The sequence below is a fragment of the Quercus suber genome, unplaced genomic scaffold (assembly GCF_002906115.3).
Source record: "Quercus suber isolate HL8 unplaced genomic scaffold, Cork oak 2.0 scaffold_952, whole genome shotgun sequence".
NCBI classification, from domain to species: Eukaryota; Viridiplantae; Streptophyta; class Magnoliopsida; order Fagales; family Fagaceae; genus Quercus; species Quercus suber.
In genome coordinates this window covers 12,186-29,182 of record NW_027070372.1, presented here as the reverse complement: position 1 = coordinate 29,182, position 16,997 = coordinate 12,186, and the positions used below count along the sequence as shown (strand labels likewise).

Here is a 16,997-nt window from a genome sequence, read left to right as displayed (position 1 = left end):
AACTCCAACCCATAATTGTTTTTAATGCGAGTACAAATCTCCTCACCTTTATTTGATGTAATTCAACAATAATTGTACTCCATCATACCTAATCAAACCCATAGTTTCTCAACAACAACAACCAAAAACCCCATAGTTTCTATTTAAAAAAAAAAAAAAAAAAAACGCATAGTTTTGTTTATTCAGAATAGTTTCTCAACAACAACAACCAAAAACCCCATAGTTTCTATTTAAAAAAAAAAAAAAAAAAAACGCATAGTTTTGTTTATTCAGGTTTGAATCCTATCACCTAAAGGTTTATTAGTTTCAAATCGAATTCTGATCTTTTACCATTGTATCAATTTCAACCCCTAATCAAACACAAAAATAACCCCCAAAATTTTATGGTTTAAATTGATATGATTCTTTAAAAAAAAAAAAAAATTGTATTCAGTTTGAAACTTGCAATACTGTAAGGTTGAATTTATAATAATCATAAATTTCATGGTTTAATTTAAAACTTTTGAATCTGTAAAGTTTAAAAATTACCCTTAAAGTATAGAGTTTAAAGATTAATTATCTTATAATTTGTTAATTTTTTATTAGGTATTTTTTTATACATATTAATTGGGGGACAGGAATTTGAATCCTAGTTTCCTAAACATCTCCATTAAAAATGCCATTAAGTATTGGTTAATTTAAAGGTCATCGGCTTTAATTAGGTAAATTTAAAAAAAACAAAAAAAAGTTCACTAAATCTAATAAATTTTTTGAAAGAACTGATGTGGCTCATTACCTAAAAATATTTTCTCTATCGGTGTTATTTTTTATTTTTTATTTTTTATAACTCCAATAATTAAACTACGTTTTCCTCAGGAAAAAAAATAAATAAATAAATAAAACTACATAGCGGTGGGTATGTATGTAATAATCGGTTGACCCAGAATTTTCAATTGTGCTCTATTTCTTTTTTGGTCCTAAATATTATTATTTTATAATGGTAGTACATAATTTCTCTTCTTAAGTGAAACTGCAAAGTCGTACATAACTTCAATATACATAAAGTAAACCTATAAACCTGAGTTTATGGATAAGTCTGGCCCCATTTTCTATTTGGGTGCCCAGGAGCCTGAAGTGTCAGGCCCAAACTAGTGCAGTCAGAGTCAAGCCCATAGTGGGCCCACCTAATGCCAACACGCCTACACAATAGCTGTTCCAAATTCCCAGCAAGTCCCTACTACTATTCTCTTTCCACATTATAAATTATACACAAATCGTCATTTCTGTCACACTCTTTGACTCTGGTGCAGTACCAACACCTTGTCTAGAATAGTAACTAAGAAAAAAAAAAGTTGTGTTTTTCATGGCGTAGAAGAGTGGGATGAAGCTTGTGATGTCCAACCATTAGGAATCATGTAAGGCATCTGATTATAATAGACCATACAAGGGCTTTCGTGGTTGTGTGTTCCTTCATATGTTGTTATCACATAGCTTGAGTCATCTCTGTCCCTTTCGACCCTCTTCTTCACGTTACATCCTCCACTTGAACATTTGTAATAATTCCTTTAATTTTAAAAAAGATAATATCAATTAGAATTTTCTATCTCAAAAGATAAACATAGTAAAATTTCAAGTAGAAGTACCAAGTGCATGAGAGCCAAATATATTCCAAAAATAAACATAGTCAAGAATAAGGCTAATAAAAGGGCATAATCATGTTGCTTGCCATAGGATTCCCTTCAATTGGACTATCTATGTAATAGTTTTTAGTATTCTTATGTTAATTCATTACCATCGCCCACTACTTCCAAGGTAGTTTCCTAAGAGTTATAGTCTTAATTAGTATATGATAAGTCGTGAGTTTGAACATTCAAGAGTAATATAAAGTCATTATTTAGTAATCACAGTTTTAATATAAGATAAGTTTTGAGTTTAAAGAGTTATAGTCTTAATTAGTGTATGATAAGTCGTGAGTTTGAACATTCAAGAGTAACATAAAGTCATTATTTAGTAATCACAGTTTCAACATAAGATAAGTCTTAAGTTTGAACATTCAAAAATAACAGCGTATTGTTGATTTGACTTCAAAACTGTGGGCTTTTATCATTTGAAACCACTAATATTCTAAATAGACTCATATAATTAATGTCTCTTATATGTGGTCCAGCTGCAAAATTTGTATTTTGAAATTTGAAAAGATGGCTTGGGTAGTGTTTGTACAACTGTCTTTCTGTCCAATTAATTAGGCTCCAAATGGCCATCTAAATAGACCACATTCTTCCACAAAGATATTTCTTTTGGACTAACACTTCACCATCATTCTCCTTCTCTTTCAGCCCTCCCAATTCCTCCTATAACTCACCCCATTCTTTTACAAAGCTTTAAGCACATATACTCTAGTTGCTAATCTATCCAGGAAGCTTAGCCTCCTTACTCTCTGGACCCCAAGAATCATACCTAACAATTATTGACCCACCATTAATTTGAGAAGCACTACTATATCCTGAACTACTCTTCCAACAGAAAGTTCCAACCCACTGGGCAAGTGGGTAACTACTAACCAATGCAAGGCAGCTAATAATTATAAGAAAACTCCACTTGAGTCTTATAAATGACTATAGAAAGGAATGAAAACTCCACTGGTAAAAGTTAAGTACAACTTTTAAGGTGTTATCTAAGGGTTTGTTTTTTCTTAATTAAAATTTACTATGTGGGTGTGGTCTTGAAACTTGGAAGTTTTAATTATATACAAATAAGGGCATTGGCAAATGAGTCACTAAGATATATGGTCGTAGTGCATTGGACAAATCACTTGATTGAATTTAATTTGAGAATTGAAGGTACAATTAATTTAAGAAATTGTACCTAAATTAGTGAAAAATTCTTACATCAATCAAGTATTACACCAAAAATTCATTGACAAGTGGATGTTACTCTCTATTTATGAAACTATATCTCCATAAGTATTAATAATTATTTCTTTTCAGTAGTGTATGTGTATAACTAGAATCGACAAAGCTATAGCACATCCTGCATAACTCACCATTATCCTGAAGCTACCATGCTTTGCATAAATATAGAACTAAAAAAGTTGGACGACCATGCTTTTGCATAGGACTAGAACGGTGCAAAAGGTATGCAAACTAGAGTGATGTGTATGATTATTATGATCAACTCAAGTTCAAAGTGTAGGGTTTATGAAGACCCAAAACTTCAGGTGAAGTTGGCTGGCTACAATTAATGAATCTTTCACTATCATACCCCTAATTATCTTAAGCATACATTGTACCACAAAAGTTATTGCTGTCAAATAATCCAAAATCTAAGCTCATGTACTAATTAATATGCATAAGACGCAAATCTTTTTGTTGGCTAAGGAAGTGTATCTAAAGCTGTTATATAAGAGAATTGTCCACTTGCTTGAATGTCGATTGTGGTCTGAGACTCTTAATCATTTGTCTTCCGACACATGACAATTATTTTATAAAAGGCATCTTTTCCTTTACTCTCTACTCATATTCCTTACCTTCAGTATTGGAAGCATCTGTTTAGTGATATAATGATAATAATACAAGCCTCTTTGCCTGCTGTATGATGTTCCCCCTCTCTCTCACACACACAATACAAACACAGGAAGACCCTAGTGCAAGAGCACGTATATATGCGTCATAGAGGCAAGCACAAGAAGAAGAAGAATAGAGGCAGAAGAAATTACTCAGCTAAAAGTGTATGTCAGACAGTGGATGTGGGTGTCTTAACTGTCTTAAGTCCATATATACGGTGGCAACATCCAAAAGTATAGTACTAATACTATATCTAACAAGTTGTTATAAGAAACAATATCTTATATGTTAGCTTAATCCAAGAATAATTCTTTTCGATTTTCAGATCTATTCTTAACTTATTGATAAATAAACAAACAAAATTCTTATGAGATAAGCAATGTCAGGTTGAACGGCTCCCATTGATCAACAAAAAGAAAACTCAAAGATGGGTTTTTCAATCTCAAAGTTGATTAGCTACCCAGTGCTCATTATGTGTGTGAGAGAGACACAGTAGTAATGAGCAGCCTAACCAGCCAAAAATGCATACATCGAAGCTGGGGTCCATTGAAAGCATTTAAACCACGAGATCGACTGGTTATAACCCCATGCAATTAGCATAGATGACATCTACACAGCTCCAATACATTACTGTTGGGAAGCTCTTTATGTATCAAACCAATCCACCATTTTTGTTGAGAAAAAAAAAATCAATTATTACGCACATTAGCCCATCTTTATCCAATTCTTTCACCATCTTAAGCAAAACAATTTTTTTAAAAAAGTACAACTATATATATATATATAAAAGAAATAATAATAATGAATCATAAAGTTTGAAAATTCAAGAGTATATTTAATTACCTTGGGTTTGGGCTGTTTTTCACTGACTTCTTCCCATACTTCCTCCATTTAAATCCATCATCCATTACCTCTAGCTCAGATTTTGTTCTAAATGCAACCCTATGACCCGCTTCCATCTTGTTTTTCTTAACCCCATCTTTGCATCTTCTACAAAAATTTAAAAAACAAACAAAAAATAAAAGGTTATTATTCTCATTCAACAAAGACCATAAAATAAGATGAAGATTTGAATGTTTGCAGTCACCACTTTCCAATGTAATGAACATCCCACATATGTAAAAGAAACCTTCTTTCATGTATATGCTTCACAACTTATTGAAGATCTAAACAATCAGAATTACTTTCTGAAAGTTGGGCGGTTATGTGAAAAAATACCATAATTTAAGCATGATAATAATTTTTTGAAACAAAAAGAAAAAGATTTGTATCACTTGCATGCTGTTGTTTCTTAATGCTGCACCAGAGGATCCACTAGAGCCCCCCATAACCTGTTCTGATGAGGCCATGCTTTGTGATGTTGAATCTTGGTCCACACCATGATGATGATGATGTTCCTCAAGCATCAAATACTCTGATAACTCAAAATCGAAAGACCAAGGGTCACTATTTCCAGTGAGGTTTGTGTTACTAAGGTTAGAATTAGGGTTTTGAAGGTAGTCCATTGAGATAGATAAGCAAGCAAGAAGCTGGAGATGGAAGTGGTAGAGCTAGTGAAAGATGGGGATAGGCTTGTTAGGTGAGTTTCCCAAATAAATAATATATAAGAATATAGAATATAGTTTATGGTATATTATATATATATATATATAGTGTTAAGAAAATTATGATATATATCTCTTTTGCTTTTGTAGCTCTTTCTTTCATACACACTTTCGAGGAGAATTCACCGAAGGTTCTTTGCCATGGGAGCCACTTGTCACAACAGGAAGAGGGAGAGTGATGTCATAGTGGTGACGTATAATCAATTTTATCATAAGTACTACTATAGGGTATTTGGGACCACATTGTAAATAATACTTTGTTTTATTGTTTTGATAGGCGGCGAAATGTTGGTGAGCAAAGTGGTGCATTGCCACTAAAAATTGTAGATAAGAAAAGCCATGATGATCAATACCACTACATCTCTTAGCCATTGGATTCTCAATTTTTCTTTTTACATGTTTCTTATTAGACATTTGAATTTTCAACTCCTATAACTGTTATGGTCATGTTCTTTTTTTTTTTAGGTAAGTTTTCACGACAATCTTTAATAATAATAGTAATAAATTATGATGTGAGCGATATCACTAGATCTAAAGTATTGGATTCTCAATCGCTAGGTCTTTTAGGCATTACATTCTTGTAAAAATTGTTCTGGTTGTGTTCATGACAACCCGCTTTCTTATTAAAAAGGAAAAAAAAGGTACGGTATGTTGGTTTTTCAAGAAGCATTTGACAAGTTCTCTTTGTGTGTATAAATGAGTGAAGAATTATAAGCCAAAATTATACCAAAAAGAAAGAAATTTGAGTTGAAATCTTTTGCTGGTTTTTTAGGATAATCCTAGCTGCAAACATTGGTTGGATTTGGAATTGTAAGAATTTTTGCAGTACATATGTCTTCACCTACTAAATAATTAACTGGATTAAATACTTTAACAATTAAGAGAATATATGTTTATTATACACAATTAACATAAAGATTGATTTATGCTATGCTTATGGTTTTGAGCCCCTCTAAAAATGTATAGCTCTTCTCTCACGTTCCTTTAATATGAGGGGTTATTGTGGATGCATGATTTTTGTCTAAATTAGATATGAAAAGACAGGAATATAATTCTCTCTATTTCACTTGAAATGAAGATAGTCCATTTCACAGTTCGAATTTTATTTTTTGGATTTATCATTGATATGATACTAGGTACATTTTAAAAATATATATATCTGTAATATTTAATCTAAGCCATGAGACAAATCCATTTATAATAAAGATGACCTTTTTCTAAGAAGGTGCTGGTATGTTAAAATCTCATTTTATATTAAGTGGATGATATTTCCCTAATATGATATTGGTATTTCATTCGTGGCACAATATTGGCAAGCAATTTTCTATTAAATTTAATCCATGTGTTCTAGGAGGTCAGAGGAGTTGCACAAACTTCAGCCTCATGAAAGTTGTTCAATTTGTCAATTTTATATTCGTTATTGGTGACATATTGGTCATTACATTACTTTCATAATCATGGTCAGATTTTTCATTTGACCACTTAATCTAAACCATATATAGTTTGAATGATTCCCCTTTAAGATTGAAGAGCAATTAGGTGAAGAACCATTAAATGTTTGTCACCATCTCCTTCTCAGAAGTACCATATTGATACATAATAGTGCGAGTAAGGTGTACGCTAACCCAATGGGCCATGGCTTGCAGTAGAACCTCTGATTTCTGAAGTCAAATTAATGGAAGGTTTCTGAAACACAGTCTTTATGCACATGTTTTTATTTATGACATTACATGTGACTTAAAGATTTTCAAAGATCTCTTTCGGAATTTATGTCTTTAGAGTAAACAGGACTTGGATTTTAGCCCTAAGCTAAAAATTGCTTGAATGAACATGACATAATAGGTTAGAGTTCATGTAAGGGGAGAAGGAAAACTGGTCAAGGAGAGAGGTGGCTTAATTTTACTCCAACAATCTCTTAATAATATATTTCAAATTTTTACCATCCGCTGAATCCCAATCTCTTAATATATTTCTAATTTTTTTAATCGGTAAATTATACTTTTTGGTTCATGAAATTTGGGGTAACTTCAATTTTTGTCTTTCAAATTTAACAAGTTCGAATTTTTGTTTCTAAAATTTCAAAAAGGAAACAATTTTGCCTCATTATCTATTGAGCTGCTTCGATTTTGGTCCCACAAATTTGAGATTGGTTTGTTTTTGGTCTTTTTATCTAATACAAGATAAAAATTCTATTCTACCCTAATCTAAGTGTATATGTATATGAATTTCCTTCCTAGAAACTTAATCACAACCATTGCCTTTTACTTTACACCAACTTTGTATTTATGAAATAACTATTACACCAAAGGTGTGCGATGAATTGTTTTTGGCCTCTTAAATATTATGTTGTTTTGTTTTTGATCTCTTAAATATGGTGTTGGTTTGATTTGATCCCTTAAATATATTGTCGGTTCGATGTGGTACCTTGAAAATGTTGTGTGCCTCAAAATCCCATTAGTCACTTAAATGGTAAAATAGATTAGGGGACTAAACTATTCCCTTTTTTTTAAATGAATGGACCAAATGTAAACTTTTTTAAATTTTAGAGTATCCGATCAAATCGAACTTATACTAACCATAAAGTTCAAAATTTTCAAAAAGTGTCTCAGTTTCTCAGAAAAGTTTAAAATTTTGAATATAATACATAAAGTTTCTCAGTGACAAGTTTGTTGCGGAATTTTTAACTTGATCCATACCACATAAACAGTCTTTTGCTATCATTGAAGCCATTCCTAGCAAGCATCCCACAGCAAAGAGGCCTCCACAAAAGAGGTGCAGAGCTTAATTAGGTATCCAAGGATTGGATGGAAAGCTCTATCCTCCCTCTAATTACTGAGAAGTTAAAAGTTAGAAGAAGAAAATAGAATTTAAATTTCAAAATCATTTTGTAATCATTTGGGACCGAGAAACATAAATCTCTATTTGATTTGGCTTAGTTAAAGTAACACCTTTAATATATTAAACATCAAAATCATAAGATTACTTTACCATCTTTTTCATTCCTCAGATTCTAACAACCCAATAAAGCATTAAAAGATTACAAAGGAGGAGAAGAAGAAGATAACCATGACTGTTTCTATATATAGCTTTGAAGATAACGTCTTAAATGATGCTATACAACCTACAATCAGCTCAATAAAATAATGGGAAAAGAACAAAAAGAAAGCATTATTCTCTTCTACTAGAGCTATAATAGCAGTTCATTTGCCAAGTTAAACATTTTTAACATAAATCTTTTTCTTTTCTATACTTTTTTTTGTTTGTTTGTCAGACTTGAAAATGACTCATATATAAAATACTGAGGGACAACAGGGCCCATGATATAGTAAGTGATAATAGCATAATATTCAGGGGGCAAAAAAAAGTGACAATAAGACAATAATGATAAAACCACATAGCTACACACTTTCCAGCTCTCTCTCATTCTCTTTCTTTCTTTTCCATGTTTTTTCTCACACATTTTGTCTAGGCTTCACCAATGGTTATGGCCCATTCAGTGCACGAGCGAAAAGCTATAATTGACAGGATGTGTCGAAAAGGCAAGCTCATACTTCATATCCCAGTCCAGTCATTAAAATTAATTCATAGTATTATAACATGATTACACTGTTAAAGGCAATTTGCAGAGCCAGCAAGATTCTTTTGAGTATGTCTTTAGGCTAGCTAGCAATAAAGACAATATTGCTTAAAACAATTTCATTCCCTAAAGCAATTAATGATAATTGGTGAGCGTGAAGAATGTGATCCAAAACTAGTGCAGTATCTTAACAAATATTAGTTCTAGCTAGTAATCAATTCCCTCTTGGCAAATGACATATCTAATGCCCCGGCAAAGGGTGGCCAGGATTTGAGTCCTAGAAAGAAGTGGCATGTACATATTTGGGTGCACCAAATCCTATGGATTGGGTTAGGTAGTTACAAATCTGACAAAAGAAATAAGGTACACACTACAAAGAAAAAGTAATAAAAAGAAAGTTGTTCCCATTTCTTTAGCTAACTCTTGTAAAAAGGCAAAAGCTAGAGTCGGCAACAATTTTAGTAATATAATATGTGTCTATATATATATATATATACACACATACACATAAATTTTGCTTGTATTACCAATCACATAAAGCTAATTTATATATGTATTATTAGTTATTAAAAATGATACTAATTATATTCATTATCATGATAATTTGTAAATTTTTTGTAATAAAATTTGAAGTAACCTTTAACAACTACTGATATGAGCTATTGTTGTTATCCATGCATAATAAAAAAATGTTGGAACATATAAAAGAAATATTGCTCCAATTACAAACATTATAAAAAAAATAAAAAATAAAAAATAAAATCATGAAGATGTTACATACCATTTCCCGTCTGTCTTCTTTGATATTTTGGAGCGAGAATAGATTTGAATAAGATTATTTTTCTCTGACTGTTTGTTGCTGATTCTAAAACCAAAAACAAAAAAACAAAAAATTGTTTTTGTTCCTGTTCCAATAAAAAATTGTTTATTCAGCTAAAACAAAAAAGAAGTCTTCATGTGACAAGTAGACCGTTGTGTATTTATCATGGGTTGACGCCCTGTTGCCAAAATAAGATGCTTTTTCCTTGATGATAAGGTTGATTAGTTTTGTCTTATCAAAAAAAAAAAAAAAAGGTTGATTAGTTTTGAGCTTTAATTTGCCACACAATTGAAATTGAAATTGAAATGAAAGCCTTGGTTCCAGTCAAAAGGGGGCTGGAGGCAAAGGTCAATTAAATTAGCGTACAGTATGGATGACCATATGATGACAAATGAAGGAGTTACTAGGAACTCCTATTGATGCTGAGGCACACCCATTATTGTCCATCAAGTCATCAACCTTTTTATTAGGAGAAAATTGATGCGGGAAAATGCAAGGAAATGCAATTGAGGACCGTGACCTTATCAATAACTTTCTCCTCTTATGTCTAGATTCAACCCCTTATCTGTTTTCAATATTAGATTAATATTAGAAAACAGGAAGGAAACTTCACTTGACAGCAATGATGCTTGACACTTGCATGTTCATTTCAACCCCCCATCAAAGTCAAGAATTAAAAATTTTAATTTTTCTTCTTTTTCTTTTTTGCTAATAATAAATTTTCTTTTTAGATCATTGTGTTTAGTAACATTTCAGAGAAGAAGGTTCCACGTATATACCCTCTTATAGTGTCTGGGTACATGATTTAGTCTCTCACACAACTAAGGAGTTCACACATACACTAAGAAAGAAACAATGTATATGTTCAATTCTTGAAATATCATTCCCTTTAAGATTACATGAAGTAAATGATCTGTTTGGATTGAGGGGATGGAAGGAAAGTAAAGTAGAGTTAGTTGGAAATTACAGCAATTCTTGAGATATCCTTCCCCTTAAAGTTACAAGGGGTAAACTTTAATGGCCTATTTAAATTGAAGAGGAATAAAGGGAATAGAAGGAAGTAGAGTAGAGTTAGCTGAAAATTAGTTGTAATTTACAGCTAAGTGTGCGTTTGGGTTAGGATGAAAAATAAAAATTATTTCACTCTTCAGCTTATTTATGCTATTATTCATGGGTTTCACTGCACTTTTTGGCACTATTCATGGGCCTTACTGTACTATTTTAACTAAATTTTATATTTATTTACAATACTTTTAGCAATAATTTTTCAATTTTAGTAAAATAAACAGTATCTAACGTTCCCTAACTCTACTCTATTCTCCTCTCTCTCGCTCAATCCAAAAAAGCCTAAAGGAGACCGCCATCTCACCAATAGTGGCTAGAGAAACCAGTCACCATACACCTAATTTGTCCAAAATGGACAACCTAATTAGACTCCGCTAAAGGTGAAATGGGAAATGTCAAGGAATGGGACATCAATCTTTGGCTCTTTTCTCCCCAAGAGAACAAAATGACAAAATGCTTAGTCAGGAAAGTCCTGTTCTAGGTTCACAAAGTACAAAAATAAAATACACAAATAATTATTTTTTAATACATTTTAACTCAATTATTTATAAAATATCAAAATGGAACTCTACATTTTTTTAAAATTATTTCTTAATGTTTCATTTTGCTAAATTTAAATATGATAATATTTATGATTGAAAATGCTCGTTCTATAGTTTTTGCAATAGAAATCGGAATATTAAGTATAAATATAACAACTTTATAACACAAACTAGTAGGTTATTGAGCTTTTAGTCCTTACTAGTCATTATTCATTGGCACAATTCACAAAATTTTAACAAAGCTTTGAAATCTAGATGTCGAACCATTTATATTCATAATGGTGAAGTTCCATTTTCAATTGTAGTTTTTCATAATTTATGAATTCTTGCATAAAAAACTTATTTACTTAAAAAAAAAAAAAAAATCATGTGCTTCTTAAATTTCCTCTAATTAATAGAGTTGTCTTTTAATTACAGTCTCTTGGCAGTTCCATCCCTGATTAGAGGAAATTTCTGATTTCACTATGAAATGTTCTCATATAAACACATTCAACACACTGTACCACACATGAATTATATGAACAACACAAAATATCTTATCTTCTTCTTTTTATTTTTATTTTTTTATAAAAATCTCAAGCGTTTTCACAACATTAAAATAGCTCTCACCTACCCTCTCTCTCTCTCTCTCATTGTAATTTTCTTTGCTTTCTCACCTTGTGTAAAAGTATCTAGTAAGACCTTTAGTGACTATTTGGAACATGGGGTTAATCTTTAATGAAGGTGAGGTTAAAGAATTAAGTTTTACTACAACTTAAGTCTAGCACCTGCCGGCTTGTACCTTTCATCCTCTTTTTGTTGAATTTATCGCCTAGTTTTAGGATTTCAATCTTCCCTCCTTAAGAAAAAGCGCACATTGCTGTTTCACAACTAACATCTTTGACTTCTCAGACTCACTGTGTATTCTTGTTTTCCTTTCCCACCTTGTCTATATATATATATATATATATATATATAGACTCTGATTAAAAGACATATACCTCTTTTTTCCATAGATGTCCTCCACGTTGATCCATTCCTCTTTTTTTTTTTTTTTTTTTTTTTTGCCGCATTTTTTGACTTTGGAGGACAAAAAATCTGTGTATGAATAGTCGTGTACTGTTCACGAACTGTTCATGCACTGTTTATGTAATAAAAAATATTAAAAATAGGTCATACGGCACTATTCACACATTTAAAAATTATTTTGCTACAGTGTTTTCAGTTTTCAGTTTCAGTAACAATAAGTTCAATCCAAACACACCCATTATATATTTTATTAAAAAAAATTAAATGATATGTAATTGCATGTGTCACAAATCATTATAAAAAAAAAAAAACTTTTAAACAAAAAAAAAATGAATCATTAAAAATATTTAAACATTTATTAGTATTAATTAGCTTGTTGAAGTTCATCAATCACATTTATTTCTACACTTTGTAATCACTTCTTTTTGTAGTACTCAGTTACTAATTTTAGCATTTTCCATATTTGAAAACCAAAAGAAAATAAATTTATGAAATGATACCAAAAAAATAAAAATAAAAAAACCCATAAGCTATGACCAATGCTCTGTTTGTTTTAGCAATATTGTTTTCTAGAAAATGAGTTATTTTTCAAGAAGCATTTTCTATAAAACTATCTCTTTTTTCAATATTTAATAGCAACTTTAAATGAGTTGAAAAACAACCTTTTTAACTTTTCTTATTTGGCTTGTTATGAGATAGAATTGTTTTCCAAAAAAATTTAATGAAAATCCATCTCTAAAAATAAATCATACTTTTTATATTGACAAAAAATAATTTTCCTTTAACTTATTTTTATTTTTTTTTTTATGCTACCAAACAATAAAAAATACGAAAAATTATCTTTAAAGCTAGTCCTAAGCCCTTTTCTATGACCCACAACTCGGGAAAGAAAAAGAATATGAGGCCCAATGTGACCCTCAATGGACGATGCTAGAATGGCATGGATTCCTCTTGGAACTACATGCTAATAGCATCTGTGTTTAATTCATGAATGTGATTAAAAAGGGGAGAGATCCAAGGAACCCTTACCCACCCACCCAAGTGAGAATTTAGGCACGTGGAAGAGATGGGATGCGAGATGCACAGCACAATAATTATTTATATTATATATGCAACTGAGAGAAACATTTTTTTTTTAATACATATATTGAAAATAGATTCTCAATTTATTCATAAGTAAAATTGTTTGTGGGGTATCCAATTATTCTGGAACAGACCTTCTAACTTCAAGTAGGCACTTTTGGTGAACTTGGTCAAAGCTAAGATCATACATGTGCAGCCTAGCTAGTGCTATTTTACTGATTGAATAGAGCATCTGAGAAAATGAAATGTCATTTGGTGACTTACCGACAATTAATCAACTCATAGGTTGTGCGAAGTTCTGTCCGGTTATCTAAATATTTTTAGGTTGTACGTGTTATATATATATGTCTACAACTTTAGGACAAAATCAATTAATTTCACCAATTATGAATCAAATTGTTACAAAGGCCAAACCCCAAAAACCCATGGATGTTATGGAAAGAAAACATGGAATGGACATGTATCTTCTTGGCCATAGAAAGAAAATGAATACAAGAAATTATTTAATCATTTAGACTAAATAAAATTACTAATTTAGTATCAAATTATTGGGAAAAATTAAATTTAGTTCTTAAATTATTATTTGTGTTAATTTAGTGGCTCAATTTCAATATCAAGTCAATGTGATCCTTATTGGGTCAAATGACCGAGAAATGGATGAAAATTAGGATTAAATTGGCTTGATTTTAAAAATTGAAACTAAAATTGATAGATCAAATTGATATTTGCTTATTTTTTAATTCAATGATCAAATTATTAATTTCAATTTTATTAATCTATATCTATTTCTATATATATATATATAAATGAGTGCAAAATACTAAGAATCTAATATTAATTAATTAACTATAAAATTTAAATAAAAAAATAAAAAAATCACATATACTCAATAAAAATCACCACACAATAAAATCACTACATGTTCTATCTTATTAAAAATTAGAAGAAAAAAAAAATGATCATAAGTAGTATAAAATTTAAATGAGAATTTTAATATGTGACTAATTGCGTTTACTTTAAAAAAATAATTTGACTAATTATTTATATTTTATGATAAAAATTGTGTTTAATTTTAAATGTATTTATACATATGCATTAACGCATGTGTTACATGCTTTTTTTTTAATAATTTGATTAATTTTTTAAATTTTTATAATAAAAAATGTGTTTAATTTTAAATGCAACCATGTGTTTGCATGGGGTTACATGCTTGTCTACATATATATATATATATATATAAAGCTGAGAGAAAATCCAATTAAATTTCAAATTAGAATTCAATTAGAGTCTAATTTTGATCTATGTGTATCATCTAATCTAAGTTTTCAAATTTTTGTGCCAAGTAAGTTAATTCAGTGTAAAAATTGAATTTCAATTAGAGTTTAATTTTGCTCTACGTGTTATATCTAATCTTAATTTTTAAAATTTTTGTGCTAAGTGAGTTAATTCGGTATAGAAAACGATGAGTCCAATATAAATAAACCTAGGTAATATATATATATATATATATATGTATGTATGTATGTATGTATTTAAAACCAAAGCTTATAGAAAATTTGATTAGAATCAAAATTAGATTTTGCCTTTGTTAGCTTTTCAAACAAATTAAATTGTTTATATTTCTTTTTTTTTTTTGAACTAATGAGTATATTTTTTATACTATTTTTGTTTTTGTGCGCACCCAAATGAGATTAACAGGCTCGCTCTCCCTTGGGCTCACAATCTATTTGTAATGTGGGTTTTGGATTTCCTACTTTGGGTTATTCTTCCTTGAAGACCTGGCAATAACTCCCAAACTTTCGTATTCACCCCCTCTCTCTTATGGCTCTATTACTCTCAACTCTAAGCAGCCTTCTCGCCCTCTCACCCACCCATTTTCCTTCCTTAGCTTCTCATATTTATAGCCAAGTGTGAGTGGGGGGATTATGATTGCTTTCAAAATTAGTGCAATAGGAGGTCCAATGTCATTAATTGTAGGTGGGTGCTTAGGTGGGAGTGGCTTTAGAACTGGTTCCCACTCCAGTGAATATGCTCGGCAGCGATATTCCCCAGGGCACTGCCATACATACGAGGGGCAGTGTATCCGAACACCTTTCTTTTTGCTCAGGGAGATTCACTGAACAAGGACTAGGTGGTGAAGTATGGTGTGTGTTAATGTGGATTGCCTACTCAGGCTTTCAAGTAATACGAGGCCTGGATTCGTGGTATTTATGGGTCCGGGCTGGAAACCTGGGTGGAAAGAAGTTGGGCCCATAGGCCATACTGTTGGGTTAAAATCCAATGCCTAAATGGGTTGGACACCAAAGTGTCGTACAGTTTCTATTTAGATATTTTGTATATGAAGATCTTGAATGTAACAAATTGTAATTGAGCTAAACGATCCCATACACCTATCCCCATTGAATTAGGAGATACTATTGAACCAATTTATTCTTTTTATTTTATGTTGTATTTAGTAGAATTTCACGGACAGTGATAGTGAATTGATATTGTATATGTAGTGTTCAATAGTGATTTCAAAATTATATTTATAACAGTAATGTAATGAGAAACTTGACATAACCAATATCATTAAAATTGCAAGGAAAAATCATTTTAGTACCACCAAATGCCAAGGTCAAACTAATCTTATATATTTAATAACCCAAACTAACATCAATAGCACCATTACAATTCATCATTTCTGTACGTAAGCATAGGTTACATACTAGTATATATTAATAGACAAAGTTTAAAGAAAGTCAAATTAGAAGTTCAAATTAGAGTTCAATTTTATGCCAAGTGAATTATTGAGTATTAAAATCAAATGGTCCAAATCCAATTAAATTCTATAATTTGAACAGCATAATTGTGATTGTTTTTAATTGTACCCGTGTATTTGTATGGGATTCCAATTAAATTCTAAATTGGATTTCAATTGGAATCTAATTTTACGCCACATGTCCATCTAATTTTTTTAATTTTTGTGGCAAGTGAATTATTTGATACAAAAATTGAAAAATCTAAATCCAATTAAATTCTAAATAATATATATATATATATATATAATGGGAAACCATGTATAATTTGAACCGTATAACTGTGATTTTTTAATTATACCCGTGTGTGGAATACAGAAATATAATAAGGTAATAATGCTACATGTCATACCCAAGGCCGAGGAGGCCAATACAATTCTGAGGAGTCCATACACTCGGACGGTAAAGCTGAAGAGGTGAGCCATGACCACATCAATGGCACATTTCCAGAGGGGGCCACACTATAGAGGAAGAGGAGCTTCAAAGAGGGAGTTAGCCCTGACGTGATTGGGGGGATGGTAGCTGCCACTACATTTAATGCACCCCACCAAACCCCTTGACCACATTTATGTGGAGAAGACCCCTAAACAGTACTGTCTTGGTTGCCACAACTTACAAAAGAATTGGGAGGCTTCTGATGGGACAAGCGCTCGAGTAGTAGCCTATATAATCAACAAATGGAGGGCCAAGATCAGCCAAAAGAGACTATAATGTGAGAGATCCTCCAGGGAGAAAGGGAGGAGGTTCATTTAAGAATCTGAAAAACACTGTAACACAAAGAACTGAAATTGTAATCAAGTCTAAGAAGAACATACTTAAGAGCTACTTTCCTCAAACTTCGCCGATGAAGGATTTCTTTGCATAAATCATGTTTTTTTACAAGTGAATTATTGAGTATTAAAATCAAATGGTCCAAATCCAATTAAATTCTATAATTTGAACAGCATAATTGTGATTG

At 31.1% G+C, this 16,997-nt stretch overlaps 1 protein-coding gene across 1 annotated transcript; it reads right to left on the bottom strand.

Moving 5' to 3' along the window:
* Nucleotides 1-922: 922 nt before the first annotated feature.
* Nucleotides 923-5,164, bottom strand: LOC111995941 (probable WRKY transcription factor 51). Its single transcript, XM_024027889.2, has 3 exons — nucleotides 4,821-5,164; nucleotides 4,386-4,532; nucleotides 923-1,542 (listed from the first exon to the last, which is right to left on the bottom strand). Exons 1-3 carry the CDS (start codon nucleotides 5,045-5,047, stop codon nucleotides 1,341-1,343), a joined length of 576 nt encoding a protein of 191 aa, XP_023883657.1. The 5' UTR covers nucleotides 5,048-5,164; the 3' UTR covers nucleotides 923-1,340.
* Between the last annotated feature and the right edge of the window lie 11,833 nt (nucleotides 5,165-16,997).